General features: G+C 41.3%; 1 protein-coding gene across 2 annotated transcripts in view; it reads left to right on the plus strand.

Moving 5' to 3' along the window:
• SUMF1 (sulfatase modifying factor 1) overlaps positions 1–20,943 on the plus strand; it is a 104,144-nt gene that overhangs the window by 32,348 nt on the left and 50,853 nt on the right. For both annotated transcript variants that reach the window (XM_017512645.1, XM_017512647.1), the window contains exons 4-6: positions 15,112–15,194; positions 17,442–17,564; positions 18,340–18,454. In XM_017512645.1, coding sequence (XP_017368134.1) covers positions 15,112–15,194; positions 17,442–17,564; positions 18,340–18,454 — 321 coding nt within the window. The remainder of the gene's footprint in view (positions 1–15,111; positions 15,195–17,441; positions 17,565–18,339; positions 18,455–20,943) is intronic.

Here is a 20,943-nt window from a genome sequence, read left to right on the forward strand (position 1 = left end):
GCGCCACCATGCCCAGCTAATTTTTTGTATTTTTAGTAGAGACGGGGTTTCACCATGTTGAACAGGATGGTCTCGATCTCTTGACCTCGTGATCCACCCGCCTCGGCCTCCCACAGTGCTGGGATTACAGGCTTGAGCCACCGCGCCCGGCCTAAAGTTTCATTTTTAAACATAACTTCTTTTTTTTTTCTGCTGAGAGTTCTCATCTTTCTATTCAAGACCATTCACCTTTGCTTCATAGCTGGTAATTGTAATAGTTCCTTTAAAGTCTTTGGCTGGGTGTGGTGGCTCATGCCTGTAGTCCAAGCACTTTGGGTGGCTGAGGGGGGATAAATCAGCTGAGGTCAGGAGTTCCAGACCAGCCTGGCCAACATGGCGAAACCCCATCTCTACATTAGCCGGGTGTGGTGGTACAGCCTGTAATCCCAGCTGCTTGGGAGGCTGTGGCCCAAGAATTGCTTGAACCCCAGGTGGCAGAGGTTGCAGTGAGCTGAGATTGTGCCACACCACTTCAGCCTGGTTGACAAAGTGAAACTGTGTCTCAAAAAAATTAAAAAAAGAAAGTCTTTGTTCGATAATTTTAACTTCTGGGTCATCTTGTTGTTGGCATCTGTTCATTTTCATTTCCCTCCAGTTTTGGGTCTCTGGGGCTTATAATAATTCTCTAGGCAATTTTTTTTTTTTTTTTTCCGAGGAAAATCTACCTGGTAAGGAACAGACTATAAGTTTTGTCTCACCTAAAGCTTGTGATCATCCCACAACTCTCTTCATTCATTTTTTTCTTGCCAGCACAACATTGTAGTTTTTAATTCATTAGTATTTTACTTGTTTTAATTAATTTCTTATGGCATAATAATGCTACCTCCTAGAGATGTTGCAAAGACCAAATTATTGTACACAGAACCACCTGGTACGGTACTTAGCACATAGAAAGCCTTTTAGTAAATGGCATTGTTACAGTTTCTTCCAGGGGACTATCTCTTTGCTTGATCTAATTGAACATTAAGTTAAATTTGCTCTGCTCTACTGTTGCTCATTTGTAAGATTTGGTAATACCTCATATAGCATTCTCTCAAGTTACAATGATGTTTTGAAAAGATTTGCTATTGTGGAATACCAAATATTGTAAATGTGCAATTTACTGTGAAATAAATCCTTTTAGATTATCTCAGAGTCCTTGACTAGAGGAATATACTAATGACATACTTTGTGTGTGTATGATACCATTTTAACCATAAAATTCAGTGGCATTAAGTACATTCCCAATGTTATATAACCATCAACATTATGCATTTCCAAAACTTTTTCATCATTACAAACAGAAGCTCTAAGCTCATTAAACAATAACTCTCCATTCCTCCCTCCCTTCAGCCTCTGGTGACCTCCATTGCACTTTGAGTCTCTATGAATTCTCCTATTCTAAGTACCTCATGTAAGTGGAGTCTTCATCCTGTTTCACTCAGCATCACATCTTCAGGGTTCATCTATGTCGTAGTATGTATCAGAATGTCCTTCCTTTGAGCCCCTGCTTTCACTTGTTCTGGATATATACAGTGAGATCTCTTGACCTATCATTTGGATTCATGTGTTGTTGAGGTCTGTATCTCATCAGTGGGGTGTGTTCTTTGGCTTCTAGTGATGGAAGTGAGTCTCCTGTGACAATTCGCTTTCTGGCTTAAGATATGGTCTGGTGTTTGGCATACAACTCCAGATGTCCCACTGTCTTGCAAGTATCGTGCTGTTGTGTTCCTGAGAATAAAGGGATGAAAGATACCCTCCTTGCCCTTTAGCTGCTCGAAATCTAGGGGATGCAGTAACAGGCACTTAGCCAAAAGTAGGTTGGATTTCCCTCTGATTAGTAAATTTTAACATCAACTATATTAGAGAAGTAAAATGAAAATATATTTTGTTTAAAAATTATGCAAAAATTATTCAAAAGGAACAAGAGTATATGAAACTCACATTATGCTGGAGTGTCCAGGTCATATGAAATGACAAATTGAGAACAGTATCAGGATGGCAGCCAGCAAGGTGCTACAGTCAAGAGTACTGATGAGGAGTTGGGGAAGTGTGTGGAAAGCCAAATTTGTTGATCCAGGAAGGCCTGGGTGAAAAAAAAGCATTTGAGGGGAACCTTGCTGACGAGAAAGAGTTCATCTTGGAAACACTTAGAGCAGAGCTTCTGTGTGTTTTGTTTTTGTTTTTGTTTTGAGACAAAGTCTCACCGTGTCACCTAGTCTAGAGTGCAGTGGCACGATCTTGGCTCACTGCAACCTCTGTGTCCTGGGCTTAAGCAATTCTCCTGTCTCAGCCTCCTGAGTAGCTTCATTACAGGCGCCTGCCACCACGCCCAGCCGTTTTTTGCATTTTTAGTAGAGACGGGGTTTCACCACGTTGGCCAGGCTGGTCTTGAACTCCTGACCTCAGGTGGTCCGCCCCCCTTGGCCTCCCAAAGTGCTGGGATTACAGGCGCGAGCCACTGCGTCCGGCCAGGGCAGAGCATCTGGCAGTGGGCCTGCTGTGTCCACACTCTTTAACTGCACACCTTTAGCTTTACAGCATCAGGTCTCAGCCACACTTCCTCTGGGAAGTCCATCTGAAACACTGTTCTGTCATCCACATCCCAGGTTTAGACGATCTCCGTATGTTGTTTGTTCCTATGGCTTCTTGTGCCTTCCTTTCATGTCATTTATCTCACTTATGATAATTATTTGTATACATATTTCTTGAATGCCCTTCCCTTTACTCCATGGGTGTCCAATCTTTTGACTTCTCTGGGCCACACTGGAAGAAGAATTATCTTAGGCCACACATAAAATACGCTAACACTAACGATAGTTGATGAGCTAAAAAAAAAATTGCAATAAAATCTCGTAATATTTTAAGAAAGGTTATGAGTAAGTGTTGGGCTTCATTAAAAGGCATTGTGGGCTATATGTGGCCCATTGGCTACAGGTTGGACATGCTTGCTTTAGGAGGTATGTTCTGTGAAGGTGGTGGCAGGATTGCATCTGTAGCAGTCACCACTTTATCCCCAGCACAGTAACTATCACTTATAAGCACTTAATAAATATTTGTCAAAAATGAAAGAATGCCATTTGAATATCATCTTTCGGAGCATTTAGTTTTTGAAAGCAGCAGGGCTCAGACCTGGTATGACCCATCTCATGTTGTAAAGTCAGCTTTTCCTTGGCGAGAGAACACTGGCCTGGTCACCAGGGTGAAGGTGGGTTCACAGTAACTGAGTTCCTCAGGAAGAGCAGGCTGGGGCTGGCTGACTGGGTGAGATAAGAAGATAACACTGCCTTTTGTGTCTTGTTTTGAAAAGAGTAGTTGTTCACTTGATTTAGGAGTCAGCGTGTGGCTTAAGCTCAGGAAGCAAAACATGATAACCCTGGAAGGTGAGAACCTAATATAAAAGGATAACAGTGCACACGTAATTTTTTTCTAACCTGCTCCAAGGCACCTGATCAGATTGAGTGGGTGTGAGGCATGCTGGGGTCCCAGACGTTCAGATTTGAAATGCCTGTTTAATGTGACCTTAAATTTCCTTTCAAGCCTTGGTTCTTTTGAGGCCTAACTTAGATTAAGAAGTAAAAATGATTCTGATATTCCCTGCCCCTCGAATGTTGGTCTCTGTATCATCAGCCTCTGTGGGAAAACAAAGGTAAACTGTTGCGTAGAATGTCATACCTAGGGATGTCTAGCTTTAAGCAGAACTTATACAAAAATAAGAATTTAGAATTGGTGAAACTTTCAGAATTATGTGGCAAAAAATCTTCTTATAGATGAGGCAACAATGGCCCAGGAAGAAGGAGAACAAAAGGATATCCCACTGAAAGACTGTATTCAAAATTGATGTTTCTGCAGAAGAGGGTTACCCAGGGGTGGGGTGGGGTTTGAAAATCCTACAAACCTAAGGAACAGATGACTTTTTTCATTAAAAGAATGTTTATTCCTTATGTACCATCGGCCAGGTGTATTTTAAGTGCCGTAGATACAACAGATAACTAGATATAAATCCTTACTATTATGGAGGTTACAGTTCTAGTAAGGAGTAGACTGAACTGGTGAATTTGTAACTGACTGTGACAACGGACTGCGATTCAAATAAAACAGAATGGTGGATAGAAAGTGATTAGAGTATAATGCAGTTGAGCTCTTTGGTCTTTTACTTGTAGGGTTAGTGATGGCCCCTCTGAAGTGGTGACATCTGAGCCAAAACCTAAACAATGAGCAAAGCCAGCGTGACCAGTAAGGAGGGAGTGAGGAACAAGGGGGTCTGTGAGGTGTGGGGTCAGGGTTAGGTTTGAGAAGTAGTCAGGGGTGGATTGCACAGAGCCTTGTGGGCCTAGGAGGAGTTTGGTTTTTATCTTAAACACAGCTAGAAGCCGTTGGATCTAATTAACATTTCAAAGAGACCACTCTGGTTGTGCCTGGGGTTTTGTGATAGTCCAGGTGAGAAATGATGGGTCTGAGGAACCAGATGGTAGGAGGAGAGAAGCTAAGAAGTGGTCTGATACTTGGAAGTACCTCTAAAGACATAGGGAGAAAAGGAGAGACAGGAGTCAAGTGTGACTCCTGGGTTATGAGGAGATGGTGATGCCCTTAATTTGAAATTGGAGAGCCTGGGAAAGGTTGATTAAATTACTGAACCTACAGACTAAGAGGTAAATGAGTTATGATTATTCTGCAAATGTCTGAAAGAATATAGAAAAAGAATTTGATCTATTCCATGTGCTCCTTGGGAACCTAGACAGGGACAGCAGATGGAAGGTCTCCAGGAGACAGATTTTACTTTAGCTGTAGATTAGGAACTCTGTTAGAATGATCTGAACATGACAGGGACTGCCTACCAGGAAGTGCTGTCACCCAAATTGTTCAAGCTGGGACTGTGGGACCATCTATTCATAGAGTGACTGCATAATTTATTGTCCAAATCAAGACACTTTTGAAAGTAAATGGGATGCTCCTAATTATGCTTGGATTATAGTGACTTAGGACTTTTCTCAATCACTTTTGCCAGCCGGAGACATCTGGCTGGCAATGCCCTTGCCCCACCTTGGCCCACAACTTCAGGGCTAACTTGGCCTCGCCGCCATTTCTGTCATGTGGGGTGGCTGCTCTCTGCTGGTAGAGGGCAGAGGTCTGCGATGTTACAGTTTCTCTGCAGCCATGGGTTATTTTCCTGGCTCTCCCAAACTATCTGTCACTTTTCAGGGCCTATTTTCTCATCTATAAAATGAGGAATTTCAGTAGCTATCTTCTCAGATCCTTCCCCACTTTAAAGTCCTTGCCACTTTAAAATCATTTAAAAGTATGCAAATATCTCCTGCATAGTTTTCCTCCACCAGGAGGAGAATCAGCAGTCACCATCTTGCCACTGGTGCAGTGTCCTGCCGCAGGGTGAAATGAGATGTGTTAGGCTGGTAGCCTGAGGAAATTAGCTCTGCAGGATGTTCAGAATTTGTCCTGTGCCCTTGCAGCCCTAGGCTGAGATTGGCTGGTACAGTACCAGACGCTCGTTGAAGGGCCAGCAACAGAGCCATGATGTTATATGGTCATTTGAAGATGTATGTCTCTTGTTATTAATACAAGTAGGAAGTAGATCATCTCAGGCTGTGAGCCTATGCTGCCTTTGCAACAAGAGCCCCTGTCCCTTGAGGATACTCTTCTTCCTGCCTTTTACAAATAATAGGTGAGATTATTTATATTGTGATTTACCTCCAAAACAATGTGTGTGGGAGAATTTTCTGTCCTTAAAATGCCTTTCCTATGTTCTGTCTTCTCTTTGACCCCTCTTCTCAGAAGCTTCAGAGCTTGTAAAGCATGAAAAAATAGCACAGCAACAATCAGATGGCATTCCAACTTTCTGTAATTTTCCCTGTTTTAGACACTGGAAAAGATGTATAAGTAAGCTACTAGCAATGTAAGGAACCTAAGTGGAGCCTTCTTGTAAAGTTGAAATAGATACCTTCATCTTGGGTGTCATGATTTATACGTACACTCAGACCTCTTTCCAGAGGGAAACTAAGCATACCGTCTAATACTATTGGGGATTTTTGTAAATGATTTTTAGCAAGGGTTCTAAAGACACGCTCTTAGGTTACAGTGATGCTGCTTGTGGAAATTTAGAAGCAAAAAATGTACATAAAGATGCTTGAAGATGTTCGCTATAATGTTGTCTATAATAGCAAAAAAAAGCAACCACAGACAAACTTGAACATAACCTGAACGGTTCAATGTTAGAAGGCCGGAAATTGCAGTGTATTGACAAGACAAAAATATTGACAGCCACTAAGAATGATCGTTACGAAGTTCACATAAAACATAGAAAAATATTCAATAAAATCAATGAAAACATTCTATATAAAATTTGGAAAAACTGTATGTATACTTGCTGATGAAACTGGAAGGTGAATATAAAAATAAAATTTGTAATAGAATGATGAATATAAGAAACTTTTAATGAACATTTATTTGATTTTGCTTACTTTTGTTTTTTCAATGTAAAATTAAGTCTCAGCTCCATTAAAAGAAAAAACTAAATGAAACTAAAATTAAATGAAAATAGGAATAAAAATGTTTACTGTAGACAATTCAGACATTAAAAATGAAACAGGACCAGGAGAGGTGGCTCATAGTTGTAATCTCATTGTTTGGGAGGCTGAGTTGGGAGGATTGCTTGAGGCCAGGAGTTCAAGACTAGCCTAGACAACCTATTGAGACTCCATGTCCACAAAAAATGAAAAAATTAGCCAAGTGTGGTCTTATAGTCTTAGCTACTTGTGAGACTGAGGTGGAAGGATTGCTTGAGCCCAGGAGTTCAAGGTTACAGGGAGGAATGATAGTGCCACTGTACTCCAGCCTGGGTGACAGAGCATGACCCTTTCTCTAGAAAACAAAAGACACAAGAAGAACTTTAAATATACCCATAATCTCACCACCCAGAAATAATCTTTGCAAACATTTAAATATATGTACTGCTAATATTTTCTTGGAATGTGTGGGTATGTGGGTGGGTGTTTCTATTTATTGATATATTTTTAATTGCACTCATACAAACATTTTTGTAACTGGCTTTTTTCACTTTCAGTAAACGGCAGACATTTATTCAAATTTTATTTTTCCAGCATATAATTTTTAATGACTGTGATGTATTCCTTCAAATAGGTATAAAATAATTGATTCTGAATCTTGTCACATTGCTTTCAAGATAGGCTATATCTTGAAAGTCACTTATTTGACAAAAAAGAGTAAAAAATTATTTTTAAATAATAAAGTGTTTTTCTCTTATTATTGCCAGTTTTTTTTTACAAGCCCTAAATGAATTCCCCCTACCCCCTGATAATGATGCAGGTCTCAACTGAAAATGAGTAAACTAGATCACTTTTGAGGCGTCTTTGAGTCCATAGATTCCTCGAGCCATTTTTTGCATTTTCTCAATAGTGAATAACTCTGCGTAGAATTTTCACTCCTCTCTTAAGGACATGAAATGTTTTGAGTATATTGATTTCCGATTGTGTGCCTTGAGAATGCAATGTATTATAGCATGAGGAATTTCACTAAGAACTGAAGCAAAAAGTATTGAAAAAGTTCAAATCTGCCTTAAGTTTCATAAATATTTTTATCCTATTTGAAAAAGCATGATTTTTCTCTCCCATACAGTCTATTAAGTTGTCAAGGTACCTGACTTAGGATTTAATTTGAAATAAGCTGTCAGACTTGACTACCTATTTTCGTGATAAATTTGTTTTTAGCCTTTATTCAAGCCTCATTCTTAGCTTTCCACACTTGTATTGGGTACTGAAGAAATATTTTTACTGTGTGCTCTTTATTCCATTTAATTCCTTCAGTTGCTAAAATCTCCTCTGGTTTTATTTATAATTCCTGAATTTGAACAGATCTGCAATTTCTCATTGTTCACTAATGCCAGTTGAAAAATTCTCCCAGGCTGTTTTTATAGGGATAGCTGTCATGTTTATACTACGTTTCAAGAAACGTCCATCTTTTTAATTTGCTTGTCTAAATTCGTTTAATTTTTAAGAGAGCAGTTGTAAAGTTGTGAACTTGACATCTTTACACTTGAGTATGCAGAATTATACAGAGCTTTCTCTTTTTCCAGTGCTGATTTTATTCTGGGCTGTGTGTGTACAAGAAGCATAATTTGCCACCTCTGGCAAGAATAAAGACACCTTTGTTGTCTTGTTTCCTATTCTTTAAGCTGCTACTGCAAGTCTGGTTATGTCCCCAGGGAGAGGTGGGAAACATGTCCTTGCTCTCTGAAGTCCGTTTCTCAAGGGGACCTCAAAACTCACATGGGTCCTATTTACATTGTAATTGGTTACTGGCTGCTTGTACAGCTGTTTCAACTTAAACCCTAGACAGTTGCTATGGAGATGGTTGACTGGAAATAGGTCATGTTAAAGTCCCTTTTCCTCTGGATATAAGGGAGTGCTGGAACTCTGGAAATTGTCTCAGTGGAGCAGAGCGTGTGTAGGTGGACAACCACATCCAAAAACAAAAAAAAGTCTCTTTTTAGGTTGAGGTTTATCATAGATGTCAGTCCACTCATGTTGCTGCTTCTGCTCTGTAAACAACACATCTGAACACTATTCTTGTTAAAAGGAATTAGAGATGTCATAATCTGCAGTATAGCCTTGATAAAATGCCTAATATATGACTCTCAAAAGTTGTTTATTTTGTTAAGTTCCTAAACCTAAGAATAGCATTTATTTTCAAGACAGAATCAGGAGTTCAAGAACAAGTTATTTGAAATGTTTAGAAACAGTGACACTTGGAAAAGGAAAGCATCTAGTGCCTTGGGATGGTATTTGCCCTAAATTTGGCCAGAAAATATTTGGCATTCCAAGGGAAACTTGGGCAGGACGAATAAGGCCCTACCTCTGATTTTGTCAGTCCTTAGTTGTGGGTGACTTTGATTACTAGTCTTTCCTTCTTCGTGTGTGAAATGGAAAAATGGTTTCTGACTCTGCACCTGACCATCCCAATGGTGACTTAACGTCTGTCTCATAGACAGTGTGTAGTTTGGTTCCCTTACAGGGGCTCAAGCTTTCCAGAGTTTGGAGACTGAGGATTGTGGATCTCTCCTGTATTCTGTTTACCCCTCACACCCTCCCTGATATGGTTCCACCCAGATCTCATCCTGAATGAATTGTAGCTCCCATAATCCTCATAGGAGCGACCCAGTGGGGGTGATTGAATCATGGGGGTGGGTTTTTCCCATGCTGTTCTTGTAATAGTAAATAAGTCTCACGAGATCTGATGGTTTTATACAGGGGAGTTCCCCTACACATGCTCTCTTGCCCTCTTGCCTGCCACCATGTAAGGCGTGCCTTTGCTCCCCCTTCATCTTCTGCCATGCCATGATTGTGAGACCTCCACAGCCATGTGAAATGTGAATCAATTAAACCTGTTTCCTTTATAGTAAAAGGTGAAAGATTTATATGATTTGAAGAGAAACCAGAGTATACCTCTTTCCTTTATAAATTACCCAGTCTTGGGTATGTCTTTATTAGCAGTGTGAGAATGGACTAATACACATCCCCTGTCCTACCCTCATGGTGCTGCTTGCTTTAGAGAGTGGGTTAGTTTATGTGTAGATGGTTCTCACATCATGACTGTGATAGAAGATGGTATGTCTTCTTGAGAAGTCTTTGGAAGTGACATATGCTTCAACACTTCATTTACCTCTTAGCCCTTGGTCACTTTTCTCAGCTGATCGTTACTCTGAAAAGGGTAGAGGGGGCTCAGGCTGAGGAGTTATGGGGGTAGATTTTCACTAATTAGAATATATGTTCCTTGAAAGCTCTAAGAGAATATTGTAGCATGCAATTAACATAAACGAATAGTAGTGATAATGATAGCTAACACTCTGCACTAGGCATTTTTCTAAGCACTTTACATGTATTTTATTTTATTTTATTTATTTATACATGTATTTTTAAATGTAATCCTTATAATAACCCCAGGAAGTAGATGGTAGTATTTTATCCCCATTTTGTAGGTGGGTAAACTGAGGCCTGAAGGGGTTATATAAGCAGCTGGAGATCCTGTAGGTCGTAAAAGGTGGTACTGCTGTCCAAGCTTAGGCAACTTGGCTCCAGGGTCAGATACTCTTACCATTATGCTACTATGAACTGTATATTAATATGTCAGAATAGTAATCTTCTTTCTAATTATCATAATGCAGTAGATAATTTGCTCTCCCTAGAGGACATTTAGCAATGTCTGGAGACATTTTTGTGTGCCACAGTTGGTGTGGGAGAGGGAGGATGCAATAGCATCTAGTGAGTAGAGGTCAGAGACGCTGCTAAACATCGTATAGTACACAAGACAGTCAGTCTCCCGTAACAAGGTATTTGGCCTAAAATATCAGCCGTGCTGAGGTTGAGAAAACCTGTGATAGTGACACATACTCATTCTAGAAATGTCTAATAATACTCTCCTAATCCTTCGCACGGTTAAGTTTATGTATATTCTTCCAGACATTTTTCTCCTGATTATACTAACAAACATTGTTATGCATATATTTTACAGAAATGAAATCAAATGTATATTCTACAGGTTTCCTTTATGACAGTGTATTATATTCCTATTTCCATGTTAGAGTGTATTTTATGTAGTCCATGTCATGTATACTAGCCATATAGTATTCCTTTGTTCATGGACATCAAGGACTGCTGGGTTATTTTGTAATTTTAAGTTAGAAACAATATTATGTCTAGATTTACTATACATATATCTTTGAGTAATTGCTTCGGGTCTTACTATTTTGGACCAAAGAACTAGGTTGCAGCCCTTGGCCAAGGATAATGTTGCCATGGTGTCCTCTTCCCCATGCTCTGGCCAGAGTGTGTTCATGTGTTTTTTCCATCTTACTGTGCACATCATTGAGATTGGTGATCGTTATATAGCTCCATGATGTTCAGCTAGTGGTGTGTTTTGGGTGGGTTGCTAGGTAGCATGAAAGATTTCAGAAAGAATAGATGCTGGGAGAAATGGAAAGCAGGTATCTTAGAATGAGAGAAAGTGTGAGTGAGTAGGTGTGTGTATGGCAGAGGGTGGGGTAAGGGGTGGAAGGAGATAAAAAAAACTATAGTACTGATGTGTGTAGGGTGGTGTCTGGACCCACCGATTTGAATTTTAGAGACATTTTTGAAAGAAAATGAGGTGACTAATTTCACACTTTCTATCCCAATTATCGCAACTGAAGAATTAATTGTTGTATTAGGTCATTCTTGCATTGCTATAAGGAATTAACTGAGGCCAGGTAGTTTATAAAGAAAGAGGTCTAGTTGGCTCACAGTTTTGGAGGCTGTACAGGAAACGTGGCTCTGGTATCAGCTTTTGGGGAGGCCTCAGGAGGCTTTCAATTATGGCAGAAGGCGAAGTGGGAGCCGGCATTTCACATGCTGACAGCAGCCCGAGAGTCAGGTCGGGGGAGGTGCCACACCCTTTAACATGACCAGATCTCCTGTAAACATAGCGAGAGCTCAGTCATCACCAAGGGATGGCCCAAGCAATTCATGAGGGTTCTGCCCCAGTGATCCAAAGACCTCCCACCAGGCCCCACCTCCAATATTAGGGATTATATTAATATTTCAACATGATATTTGAGCGGGGATAAATATACAAACCATATCGATTATTATATGTAAAATAAATACTTTTAAAGCCATTTAATATACCAGCTGTCTTAAATCATACTCTGAGGATTTCTGGGACTTGTAGATCCCCTCCATGAATTACGTTCAGTGCCAGCATATAGTGGGTACTCAGTAAATATTTATAACCAGATTGAATTAAGAGGAAAAGGAGAGTGGAAGGGCATGGGCTGAGAGGCCACTAGAGACAAGCCCTGAGGGCTTCTGTACGTAAAATGACTTGAAGGAAAGCTCCTCTTTGAAAAAGGAGTAGGCTCCATTTCCATCCAGGCTGCAGTGAATGCCATTAATTCATTCTTTTTTATGGCTGAGTAATATTCCATTGTGTATATGTGTGTGTGTGTGTGTGTGTGTGTGTGTGTGTACGTGTGCACACGTGTATGTGTGTGTGTATGTGTGTGTATATACACACACACCACAGTTTCTTTACCCACTTGTTGATTGATGGACATTTGGGCTGGTTCCACATTTTTGCAGTTTTGAATTGTGCTGCTATAAACATGTGTGTGCACATATCTTTTTCATGAAATGCCTTCCTTTCCTCTGGGTAGATACCCAATAGTGAGATTGCTGAATCAAATGGTAGTTCTGCCTTTAGCTCTTTAGAGAATCTTCACACTGTTTCCATTATTCTAAGTGAAGTAACTCAGGAATGGATAACCAAACAACATATGCTGTCACTCGTAAGTGGGAGCTCAACTATGAGAATGCAGAGGCATAATAATGACACAGTGGACTTTAGGGACTCGGGGAGGGATAAAAGACCACAAATTGGATTCACTTTATACTGCCCAGGAGATGGGTGCATTAGAATCTCACAAATCACCACTAAAGAACTTACTTATGTAATCAAATACACCCATTCTGCAGAAACCTGTGGAAATAAAAAGTTAAAAAATAAATAAAAATGAACTTAAAAGAAAGAAGGGGTAGGAAACGGTGAGGCCTTCTCCTGTTTAAGGCTTGTGTGTTTTTGTGTCTACTAACTGTGCATATGTGTATTCTAAGACCCAGCTGTTCCACTCCACTGGGTACTGTCGACAGAAATGCATACATATATTTGGCAAAAGCCACAAACTCTTTTAAGAATATACATAGAAGCAGCACTATTCATAAAAGCCCCAAACTGGAAACTACCCAAATCCCCATTAGTAGTAGAATGGATAAACAAATCATGTTTAAAAAAAAAATTGCTAGTGATGGAATATTTCAAAGCACAAAAGGGTATGAGAAAAAAAGTCATTGTAGTATCTACCTCTCAGATTTCACAGACGTTAACATATTGCTGTTTTTTAAGAGCATTTTTATTTTTGTTTTGTAATTTAAGAACTAGAACTTTCTGATGGTGGCACTTAGTATTGAGGACAGGGTAGAGTTGGGCGAGTGATCTGAAGATCCTCCTGAAACACAAGTGTGGGCTGACCTGAGCTTCCACTGCAGCTCCTCCCTTGACACTGAATGAATTACCTGTCATGGGCACCTAAACCTGCACAGCCCAGTCAATGAGAGCAGCCCCAGATAAGCTTCTGAAGTGCCACAAATGAAATAGAAAGAAGCCATGCCTTTTCACTCCCCTATTCTCTGTAAAGTAAAACACCTTGCTGTGAAACGCCATCTCTAAGAAATATACAAAAAATTAGCCAGGCATGGTGGCACACACCTGTAATCCCAGCTACTCAGGAGGCAGGAGAATTGCTTGAACCCGGGAGGCAGAAGTTGTAGTGAGCCGAGATCACACTACTGCACTCCAGCCTGGGCAACAGACTCCATTAAAAAACAAAACAAAACAAAAACACCTTACTATAGTGTCAATTAATGACCCAATGCCTTCTTTTGTTGAAATACTTGAAAAATTGGATTTTCCCATCAAACTGTGATTGAGATATCATGAATGTTCTGATTGTGTTGATGTGAAAAGAGAATGAACAAGAATGGGCTTGATGTTTTCCTTGCTGTAATTGTTAGCAAAGATGTATTCTCCCTTAACTTCTGCTCAGGCAAGCTTAAAAGGATGAAAACAATCAAGGAGTAACATTGTTGTGGGGATAACCTTGAGTCACTTTCATTTGTATTTGCATTATATCATTTGCAGGCCAGGTGTGGCGGCTGACACCTGTAGTCCCAGCACTTTGGGAGGCCAAGTTGGGCAGGGATCACTTGAGCACTGTAGTTGAAGACTAGCCTGGGCAATGTGGCAAAACCCCATCTCTACAAAAATACTAAAAAATTTAGCTGGGCATTGTGGTGCACACCTGTGGTCACAGGTACTTGGGAGAATCACCTGAGTTGGGGCGGTCGAGGCTGGAGTGACCCATGACGTGCCACTGTTCTCCAGCCTTGGTGACAGAGTAAGACCCTGTCTCAAAAAAAAAAAAAAAAAAAAAAAAAAAAGGAAAGAAAAATAGAAGAATCATTTACAATCTCCTTTAGCTAGTATTAGCAACAATGATTCATTTCTGTGGTTCTCCTTGTGACTGACTGTCATGGGGCCGTAGTGAGACTGGTTCCTTTTACTGAGTGCTTGCTAAGTCAGTCACCTCAGTTGCTAAGGGCATAGCCATAAGTCCTGTGTGGATGTTATATTTCCTCCTTGTAATAACCCAAGATGTAGGTGCTGCTACTATCTCCGTCTCCAAATGAGAAAACAGGCTTGGAGAAAGAGGTTAAACCAGTTGCCTAGGGTTACACTGTACACAGCAGAGCCATGATTCAAATCTCATTGTGACTGGCTCCAAAGCCTGTGTTCCTAACTAAACCATTCACTAAGTGAGGACCACTGGCTGTTGTTATTTGGTTAACAGAACCATAGAGTAGGAGTTAAGGTTCTAGTTACGATTTGCTGAGCACTTTCCAGTCTTACCTGATTTGACCTCTGTATTCTGTTAGGTGAGGCAGGTGGGTGTGCTCCCATTTCACAGACAAGGACTCGGCAGGTCCAGACAAGTGGCGAGCTTGCCCAGGGTCACACAGCTAATGTTGGGCTGGAAGTTGAATTAGGTTCTTTTGAAAAAACCCCCCAGTTTTTCCTTTGTGCTTCAGCTTGATCTCTGACCACCATGACTGACCTTCAGCCTTGCATTTAGTTGTAAGGTTAACTCTGTTTCCTCATCTTTTAAATAGCAATACTAACTGTCTCACTTGTCAGAGATTACAGAGGATTGGCTAGCCACGCACTTTTAAAAAATTCTTATGGATATACACCATTTGAATACATATTTGTTGTTCACTGTGATGCTTTATGATATGAAGCAATACTTTTTGTTAAAGAGTTATTTACATATAAGTCTTTATTTTGCTATTCTGGTAAATGTATTTGTTTGGTAACCCAAATGGAAGTTGAAGACTCTGAGATTTTTCTGCATGTAATGAGTCGATGTTTTTCTAGAGTTGTAGCTAACACCAGCCTGTTCTGGGTTCCTTTGAGGTTGCAGCTGCTCCCTGGTGGTTACCTGTGAAAGGTGCTAACTGGAGACACCCAGAAGGGCCCGACTCTACTATTCAGCACAGGTGAGGCTGGTCCCTCCTTCCCCAGTTGACATGTTCCATTTTAAAATAGATACCCTTTGCTCTTGCAAAATAACTCAGTGGGCATCTTCATCGTAAAATGGTGAAAATGACAGACTCTACTTGATTGGTAGGAAAGTAATATGGCGGGAAATAACGTATGTAAAGACCTAAACACTGCACCTCGCTCATAAGAAGGTTCTTAATTAGTGGCCTCTTTCCTTCCTCATTTGGCCTGCCAAAGAGTTGCCTCTTCCAGGTTTCCCTGCTCCTTTTTTTTTTTTTTTTTTTTTTTTTTTTTTTTGAGACAGAGTCTTGCTCTGTGTCCAGGCAGTGGTGTGAGCTTGGCTTACTGCAACCTCCACCTCCCAGGTTCAAGTGATTCTCCTGCCTCAACCTCCCGAGTAGCTGGGACTATAGGTGTGTGCCACCATGCACAGCTAATTTTTATATTTTTAGTAGAGATGGGGTTTCACCATGTTGGCCAGGATGGTCTTTAGCTCTTGACCTTGTGATCCACCCGCCTTGGCCTCCCAAAGTGCTGAGATTACAGGCGTGAGCCACCACACCCAGCCCTCCCTGTTCCTTTTGAGAGGCCTATTGCAAACCTCATGACATGTTTAATCTTTATACTCTGTTTCTGTTCTCTCAATTAGTGGATCATTTTGAGGAAGAAGATGTCTGTCTTATGGATAAATAGTTGTGTCCTGCCAGGTTGCCACTGTAGAAGCCCAGGCCTTGGGTACAGGATTCACATGCTCTTTAGTCCCGGATTGACATTCTTTGAAGCCACCATCTAACTGGAAAACTACAGAGAGCCAAGTCGGTCAGCAAGTCTCCAGGGTGGCAAAGAAATAATTATCTCAAGCAAAAATAGAGTAACACTTTAAACCCTGGAGATGGAGCAGGGTTTGAGTTAGGACTCAGCATCTCAGCAGCCCAAGAAACCTGCTCTCCTAACCTAATTTTTCAGATGCAATTTTTAAGCCTCTATTTTTAACAACATTCTGGTTATTGTCCTTATTGTCTGAGAGCTAGGAGTACAGGAAGTTCAGCTTTAGGGATAAAGCCCCTTGACACATATCAGACATCTTTTAAAGCCCGAGTTGGAAGTCTGTGTGTTGAAATTAGCCTTCAAGGTAGAAAGGAAAGGATTCCTGGGCTCCTTGGGTGGACTTGGCACCTTAGCTCCCAATTAATATCTGCTTTCCTGAATTTAGTTACAGAGGGAAAAGCTAAAGAAGGAAGGAAAACCCAAAGGGGAATGTACGTTATTCATGCAGTCAAAACCAACTGGGTCTTTGGAAAGGGTACATCTCTTGTCTATGCTAGAAACACTGACTGGCACATGATAGATACTCAGTAGATGTTTGTTGAAAGAATAAATGAAAGGCCTGCTGTAATTAATATGGGGAATTCAAAGGTATATAAGGAATGGACTAGGAATGTATAGCCCACTTTAAAAAAAGTGAGCAGGGAATTCAACCAAAGCCATCTAGCGCTGGGTGAATGAGTCTATCCCCTTATTCTCTGTTTTTTTCCCAACCTTCCATACCCTTTATACCCTCGGGAAAAAAAGCCTGGCCACCTGTAGAGGAAAAGTAGAAAGACACAGAATTGAAAGCCAGGATCACAGGTTGGGTTCTCTGGAAACATCTTAGATAGAGTTTGGGATGCAGAATGTTAGGTCCCCACAACTGAGGAAAGGAGAGGGCGGGCCAGAGCAGGACAGAGCAGAGGGAGAAGCCACAGCCACGGTGCAGGCCCAGTGAAGTTCCAGACAACGCAGGGGGTGCTAGGGTGTATATGGCCCATAGGTTGAGCCACAGTAGGCTGAAATGGCTGGGGCTGTATGCCCCTGCTGTGGTCAGTTATCGGTGGCTCTGAGATGGCTCTCAGCTCTGCTAAACCCCAAAGAAGCCAGAAGCTTCTGTTGATGGCCCGCCTAGCAGCTGGAGTATCTCCGCATCTGCCATACCAACGAGATTCTAGGGGAATCCAAGCCTAGAAAGTGAGGAAGTGTTTTGAGTCTAGTTCCTAGTGGCAGTGTAACCCATTTGGGATACTGGATTGTCAGAATCCCTGGGTGGAGGGGGACAGATGTAGCATGGCTAAGGTTTGACTTCAGGACCAGGATGACCTCAGCGTCACAGGTTGAAATGGGAGGGATTATGAGCGCTTTGCTGAAGGCAGTTCCTGCTTCCTGTTCTGGTTGGTGCTGCTTTTCACTCTATTTTCGCTCTTCCCCAGGCCAGATCATCCAGTTCTCCACGTCTCCTGGAATGATGCAGTTGCCTACTGCACGTGGGCAGGGAAGCGGCTTCCCACGGAAGCTGAGTGGGAATACAGCTGTCGAGGAGGCCTGCACAATAGGTAGTTAGACGGTCTCATCTTTCCTGACAATACGTTGATCAGTTAAACAAACAAACAACAAAAAACTCCGTGGAACTTACTTTGGTTAGAAGGTTAATAACGACAATAATTCTTTTTCTTATTGATTTTTCCTCATCTCCACAAAATTACATAGAAGACACTGGAGAATGGATTGCAAACCTTTTATTACCCTCAAACCCAGTGTCTGGCCATCTGGGCTCCCTCCAGTCCCAAAGCAAGTCCTAGCAATTCAACCCCCCTGAGTTACGTATCGCTGCTTAGAGCTTCTTGGCAGACTGCCTTGCTTTTAGCATTTTCTTATTTTAGGCATCTCCTGAAGCAGCGGTATTTCTCTGCTTCTAGAGCCATGAGACAGAAAACTCATGTTGGGTTCACGTCTTCTAGGAAAACCTCCTTAAAATAGCCCAGGCTTTATAAAAAAGTATGGTGTGATGGTGCCTGATCACGCTACCATATAAGTCCAAAATGAGGTCTACTCTCTCAGCTTTCAATAAGTCCTTCTTTTAGTTTTGTGATTTATTTCAGGCATCCTGAGTACCTGGGCAAGACTGGGGCTGTTGTGAACTTTACATGAGAAGTTATAAGGAAATTTAAAATAAATCCCGATTAAAAGCTTTACTTATTTATATATATTTTTAAAAGGCTCACCCAGAACAAGTGAGCAGTGTTCTCTTTTTCATTGCATCCCTTCTCCTGACTTCAATCCAAAACCTGTGCCTGTCTGACAGGCTGATGCCTGTGTCTCTTCTGACAGACTTTTCCCCTGGGGCAACAAACTGCAGCCCAAAGGCCAGCATTATGCCAACATTTGGCAGGGCGAGTTTCCGGTGACCAACACTGGTGAGGACGGCTTCCAAGGAACTGCGCCCGTGAGTAATGAGACCTCTGCAGGAGGGCGGCAGCTGCTGAGAACTGAAGCTCCTGGTAGACACGGGGTGAAAGGCATTGCTCACTTTCTGACTCACATGGTGTTGCCTTCGTATGTCCATCCACTGTTGCACATTGCAAATACTAATAATTCATCAGATGCTCTTTTTTATATAATGGATTTTCTTTTTTGATTCTGTAATACTTATTGTAGAATATTTGGAAAAACAAGAAGAGTACAAAAGAGAAAGCTAAACTGACCTGGAATTCTACCACCCAGAAATAACCCCCGTTAACATATTAGTGCATTTCTTCTCGTTCATTCTCTGTGTTGATGATGCTAATGATGACTCGTAGTTATTGAGTGCTTGTAATGTGCCGGGCATAGTGCTAAGCCATTTGCATGAATTGTCTTATTTACTGTCCATTCAACTCTGTAAGGTAGGTACTATTATCCCCATTTTCCAGGTGAGCATTCTGAGGCACAGAGAGGTTAACTAACTTGCCCAAGGTTACACAGCTGGAAAGCGGCACAGCTGGGATTTGAACCAGGTCGGTTTGTTTCCAAAGCCCATGCTCTTAACTACCATATTTGCCAGCATATGTGTTTCCAGTGTATATGTATCATATTATTTTTACATAATGCATTTAGGTCAAACTTGATATAGTATTTTAAATCTTACTATTTTTTCCTGCCTATATCAGAAACCTTTCATCTGTCATTAGCAGTATGCCACAAATACATTGTCCTTCAGCATCTGGAAATGAACCCTATTATTTAAATGAACCCTAATGTATTTGCCAGAAACAGGTTATTTCTGTTTTTTTTTTTCCCTACAGTGAACATCTTGTACATAAATATTAACCTATACCTTTGACGATTTTTGAAAGATAGATTCCCAGCAGTGAAATAATTCAGTCAAAGGCTAGAAAACTTTCTTGGTAAGAGTTTTAGATATATGGCCAGATTGTTTTCCAGAATGCTTAGGGCATGTTTTCCTCTATGGGTGTATACTATTCTTTTGCTGGCATAATCATATACTCACAAAGCCACGTTAAAGAATGTCTTGGACCCTGTGTGCTACTGTAAGAAAATACCACAGACTGGATAATTTACAAACAACAGAAATTTATTTTTCACAGTTCTGGAGGCTGGGAAGTCCAAGACCAAAGCACCAGCATGATTGATGTTGGCTGCATCTGCCAGAAGGGACTAATGTTGTGTCCTCTCTGGCACAAGGCAGAAGAAGGGCAAAAGAGCACTCCCTTCAACCTTGAGCCATTTTATTTATTTATCTATTTTTGAGACACATTCTCACTCTCACCCAGGCTGTAGTGCAGCAGTGCACTTGGCTCACTGCAACCTCCGCTTCCCAGGTTCAAGCAATTCTCCCACCTCAGCCTCCTGAGTAGCTGGGACTACAGGTGCACACCACCACACCTGGATAATTTTGTATTTTTAGTAGCGATGGGGTTTCACCATGTAGGCCAGGCTCGTGTCAAACTCCTGACCTCAGGTGATCCTCCGGCCTCAGCCTCCCAAAGTGGTGGGACTACAGGTGTGAGCCACCACACACAGCCCTTTGATAATTTTTTAAAGATAAATTCCCTGCAGTGAAATAATTCAGTCAAAGGCTAGAAAACTTTCTTAGTGAGTTTCAGATATATGATTGAATTATTTTCTACAGTGCTTGGGGCATATTTTCCTCTATGGGTGTACAAGAGCTCCTTTTCACCATTCTTTTGCTGGCATACTTGTATACTCATAAAGCCATGTTAAAGACTGTCTTAGACCCTTGTTGCTGCTGTGACAAAATACCACAGACTGGATAATTTGTAAACAATAGACAATTATTTCTCAAAGCTTTTGAGGCTGGGTAGTCCAAAACCAAGGGACCAGTATGATTGGGTTGGCTGCATCTGCCAGAGAAGACTAATGCTGTGTCCTCACCTGGCAGAAGGCAGAAGGAGAAAAGAGTACTCCCTTCAGCCTTGAGCCCTTTTATAATGGCGCTATTCCCACTCATGAGGGAGGAGCCCTCATGATATAGTCACACCCTCAGAGGCCATACTTGCATTTGGGAATTAAATTAATCCTGCTGCAGGTAGGCACAGTGGTTCACTCGTGTAATCCCAGCAATTTGGGAGGCCGAGGCAGGTGGATTACTTGAGGTCAGGAGTTCGAGACCAGCCTGGCCAACATGGTGAAACCCTGTCTTTACTAATAATACAAAAATTAGCTGGGTGTGGTGGGGGTGCACCTGTAATCCCAGCTACTTGGGAGGCTGAGGTAAGAGAATCACTGGAACCCAGGAGGTGGAGGTTGTAGTGAGCTGAGATTGTGCCACTGTGCTCCAGCCTGGGTGACCAAGACTTTATCTCCAAAAAAAAAAAAAAATGTTAATCCTGTTGCATTGGGGATTAAGTCTCAATATGAATTGTTGAAGGGACACTATCATTCAAAGCATAGCAAAAACATTTCTATTTTTTT

This window comes from Cebus imitator, unplaced genomic scaffold, assembly GCF_001604975.1.
Source record: "Cebus imitator isolate Cc_AM_T3 unplaced genomic scaffold, Cebus_imitator-1.0 Scaffold474, whole genome shotgun sequence".
Taxonomy (NCBI): Eukaryota; Metazoa; Chordata; class Mammalia; order Primates; family Cebidae; genus Cebus; species Cebus imitator.